A 4,027-nucleotide genomic window follows, 5' to 3' on the forward strand; every position below is an offset into this window, starting at 1 on the left:
GGATCTAGAAGACGACATAATACCTGAGGAAATTGTCAGAGAAGTGGAAAACTTTGAAAACAAGCCTAAGTCTAATTTAGACGAGACTGAGATAGTTAACTTAGGGGACTCCGAAATAGCCAAGGAAACACGTATAAACATTCAACTATCACCATCAGAGAAGGAAGAGTGTGTCCGTTTCCTAAAAGAGTATGAAGATATATTTGCATGGTCCTACGATGATATGACTGGTTTGAGCACATCCATAGTGGCTCACAAGCTACCTACCAATCCTGTGTCCAACAATAAAATAGAAGCTCAGAAAATTCAAGCCGGATATAAGTTTGAAGATAAAAGAGGAGGTCACCAAGCAAATCAAAGCCAAGGTTTTGAGAGTGGTTGAATATCCGGCTTGGTTGGCCAACATTATGCCAGTTCTGAAGAAAGATTTAAAGAGGGCGAGTCCCAAAGATGATTTTCCATTGCCCAATGTACACATACTGATCGACAACTGTGCCAAGCATGAACTCCAGTCCTTTGTGGATTGCTTCGCAGGATATCATCGGATCTGGATGGATGAAGAGGATGCCGAAAAGACAGCCTTTATCATACCATGGGGAATGTATTGCTATAAAATGATGCCATTTGGTTTGAAGAATGCTGGAGCCACTTTCATGAGAGCTGTGGAAACCATTTTCCATGACATGATACACAAGGAAATAGAGGTGTACATGGATGATGTCATCATTAAATCCAGAAGAAGCACATATCATATAGCAGACTTGAGGAAATTCTTTGATCGGCTTCGAAGGAACAATCTGAAACTGAATCCTGCAAAGTGTGTCTTCGAAGTCCCTGCCGGAAAATTGTTAGGATTCATCGTCAGTCGTCGAGGGATTGAATTGGACCCGTCAAAAGGTCAAAGCTATCCAGGACTTGCCACCTCCAAAGAATAAGAAAAATGTGATGAGCTTCTTAGGGCGTCTCAACTACATCAACCGTTTCATAGCACAATCAACCGTGATCTGTGAGCCGATCTTCAAAATGCTGAAGAAAGATGCTGCAACAAGATGGATTGAAGAATGTTAGAAAGCCTACTAAATCAAGGAGTATTTGTCTAAACCACCTGTTCTGGTCCCACCAGAACTAGGATGACCTTTGCTGCTTTATTTGTCCTTACTAGATGGGGCTTTTGGTTGCGTTCTGGGACAACATGATGAGTCTGGAAGAAAGGAGCAGGCAATATATTATCTGAGTAAGATATTCACACCTTACGAAACCCGATACTCTTTGCTGGAGCGCACCTACTGCGCTTTGACATAGATAGCTCAAAAGTTGAGGCATTATTTCTATGCATACACCACATATCTCATATCAAAGATGGATCCGCTGAAATACATCTTCCAGAAACCCATGCCTACGAAAAAGTTATCAAAATGGTAGATATTGGTGAGTGAATTCAACATCATCTATGTAACTCAGAAGGCGGTCAAAGGGCAAGCGTTGGCAGATCATTTGGCAGAAAATCTTGTAGACGGAGAATACAAACCATTGAAAACGTATTTCCCCAATGAAGAGGTATCATTCGTAGGAGAAGATATCACCGAAGCATATGATGGTTGGAGAATGTTCTTCGACGGAGCTGCAAACATCAAAGGAGTGGGTATCGGAGCAGTCTTAGTATCAGAAACTGGCCAACACTATCCGGTATATGAAAAATTCGGGTTTCCATGTACCAACAATATGGTAGAATATGAGGCTTGCATCTTGGGACTCAGGTTGTCCATTCACACGAATGTTTAGGAGTTGCTGGTGATTGGAGATTTCGATCTTTTGGTGCATCAGGTTTTAGGAGAATGGGCTACCAAGAACACTAAAATATTACCATATCTGTACTGTGTACAAGAGTTGATCAAGAGGTTCACGAAGATAGAGTTCAAATATGTTCCGAGGATTCAGAACGAGTTCGCAGATGCATTGGCCACTTTATCTTCCATGATACAACACCCAGACAAGAACTTCATCGATCCTATCCCAATAGGAATTTATAAACAACCAGCTTATTGTGCTCATGTTGAAGAGGAAAGTGACGGATCCGTGGTTCCATGACATCAAAGAATACTTGGCAAATGGAGAGTACCCGAAACACGCAACTCATACTCAAAAATGCACACTCTGAAGGTTAGCCAACCATTTCTTTCAAAGCGGAGGAATTTTGTACAGAAGGACTCCAGACCTGGGATTATTACGGTGTGTCAATGCCAAGGAAACATCCATATTGCTCGAGAAAATACATGCCGGAACCTGCGGACCGCACATGGATGGCTTTGTCTTAGCCAAGAAAATACTAAGAGCAGGATATTTCTGGATGACTATGGAAACAAACTGCATCAAGTATGTGCATAAGTGTCACCAATACCAGTTACATGCTGATATGATATGAGTGCCACCCAATGAACTCAATCCAGCAAGCGCACCCTGGCCTTTCTCCGCTTGGGGAATGGATATCATCGCTCCAATCGAACCAGCTGCTTCAAATGGGCATAGGTTCATTGTAGTGGCCATAGACTATTTCACAAAGTGGGTTGAGGCTGCATCTTACAAAGCCGTAACTAAGAAGGCCTTCGCATATTTTGTTCGGGATCGCATTATTTGTCGGTTTGGGGTACCAGAGTCAATCATCATCGACAATGCCGCCAATATTAACAGTGATTTAATGAAGGCTATATGTGAAACTTTCAAGATCAAGCATAAGAATTCCACAGCATACATGCCACAGATGAATGTAATTGTAGAAGCCGCCAACAAAAACATCAAGAAGATACTAAGTAAATGGCAGACAATTACAAACAATGGCACGAGAACCTTCCATTTGCTCTGCTCAGGTGTCGTACCACGATGCGCACATCAACTGGGGAAACTTCTTACTTGCTGGTCTACGGTACGAAGGCGGTTATCCATGCCAAAGTAGAAATCCCTTCTCTAAGAATCATATAAGAAGATGAGCTCAGCGACGCAGAATGGGTACATGGACAATATGAACAACTGTCTCTCATCGATGGAAAAAGAATGAATGCGGTATGTCACGGTCAACTCTACCAGAATAGAATGGCAAGAGCTTTCAGCAAAAAGGTCAGACCAAGACAATTCACACCGGGGTAGTTATGCTAAAGCGGATCTTCCCACATCAGGACGAAGCCAAGGGGAAGTCTCACCCAACTAACAAGGTCCCTACATAGTTCATCGAGTACTAACAGGAGGAGCACTCATACTTGGAGAAATGGACGGAGAGATTTGGCCAAAACCTATCAACTCAGATGTAGTCAAGAGATACTATGTTTAGGATTGTTTACATTTCTTCACTTGATGTAACTGAACTACGCTTGACCCGATTTCCGTTTAAGAGGGGATACGTAGGTAGACCTGTGGGTTTGGTCACACCTTAATATAATCTTCATTTTCCCCGACAATCAGAAACTGGGGCAAGATCGCAAGTTCTGCCAACTTCGTCATATGAGGAACAACCAAAAGTATTGTTAGAAGTTTGCATTTAAACTGGGGAATAATTTTAAGGGGGTCTCTCAAATTTCTAAGGCAAGGAGGTCGCAGTGTCTCTAATTCATCTAAATTATTTGATGTTGCATACTACTACATTTCAAATAACTATATTTATCAAATGCATTGCATATTTTTCAAAAATTTTGTTTCTATGGCATCCTGATGTTGCCCAGGTAACTCAAACAGGATCCCAAAACAGGAGCAGAGGTCGAGCAAGAAGACAAAAGCACGAACCGACCTCCCCCCACAAAACTCATGATTTTCTTTGGATGCAGGCACGATAAAACAACATTATCCGCAGATACATCAAGTCCCTACCTTCATGATGACAAATTACCTAGCGCAAACACCTCCAGCTAAGAAATACTTTACTTTCTCACCGTCTCTCATCGTTCTCTTGCATAAGGCTAAGCATTGTCTTTCTTCGCATGAGACTAAGCATTTTCTCTTCTTCTTGCATGAGGCTAAGCATTTCCTCCCTAATTGCATA

At 42.0% G+C, this 4,027-nt stretch overlaps 1 protein-coding gene across 1 annotated transcript; it reads left to right on the forward strand.

Moving 5' to 3' along the window:
- The first annotated feature begins 1,023 nt into the window (after window positions 1-1,023).
- LOC138894605 (uncharacterized) lies at window positions 1,024-2,088 on the forward strand. The gene is made up of 4 exons (XM_070179314.1): window positions 1,024-1,063; window positions 1,163-1,218; window positions 1,462-1,686; window positions 1,783-2,088. The coding sequence occupies exons 1-4, from the start codon at window positions 1,024-1,026 to the stop codon at window positions 2,086-2,088; spliced, it is 627 nt and encodes a 208-aa protein (XP_070035415.1).
- The last annotated feature ends 1,939 nt before the right edge of the window (window positions 2,089-4,027 follow it).

This window comes from Nicotiana tomentosiformis, chromosome 6 (assembly GCF_000390325.3).
Source record: "Nicotiana tomentosiformis chromosome 6, ASM39032v3, whole genome shotgun sequence".
In the NCBI taxonomy this organism is placed as follows: domain Eukaryota; kingdom Viridiplantae; phylum Streptophyta; class Magnoliopsida; order Solanales; family Solanaceae; genus Nicotiana; species Nicotiana tomentosiformis.

Bases quoted from the DNA above. Each gene is read 5' to 3' on its own strand.
- LOC138894605 (XM_070179314.1), top strand. From the start codon at position 1,024: ATGCTGAAGAAAGATGCTGCAACAAGATGGATTGAAGAAT. The intron at 1,064-1,162 runs GTTAGAAAGCCT...TGTCCTTACTAG, and splicing joins AACAAGATGGATTGAAGAAT to ATGGGGCTTTTGGTTGCGTT. The intron at 1,219-1,461 runs GCAATATATTAT...TATGTAACTCAG, and splicing joins AGTCTGGAAGAAAGGAGCAG to AAGGCGGTCAAAGGGCAAGC.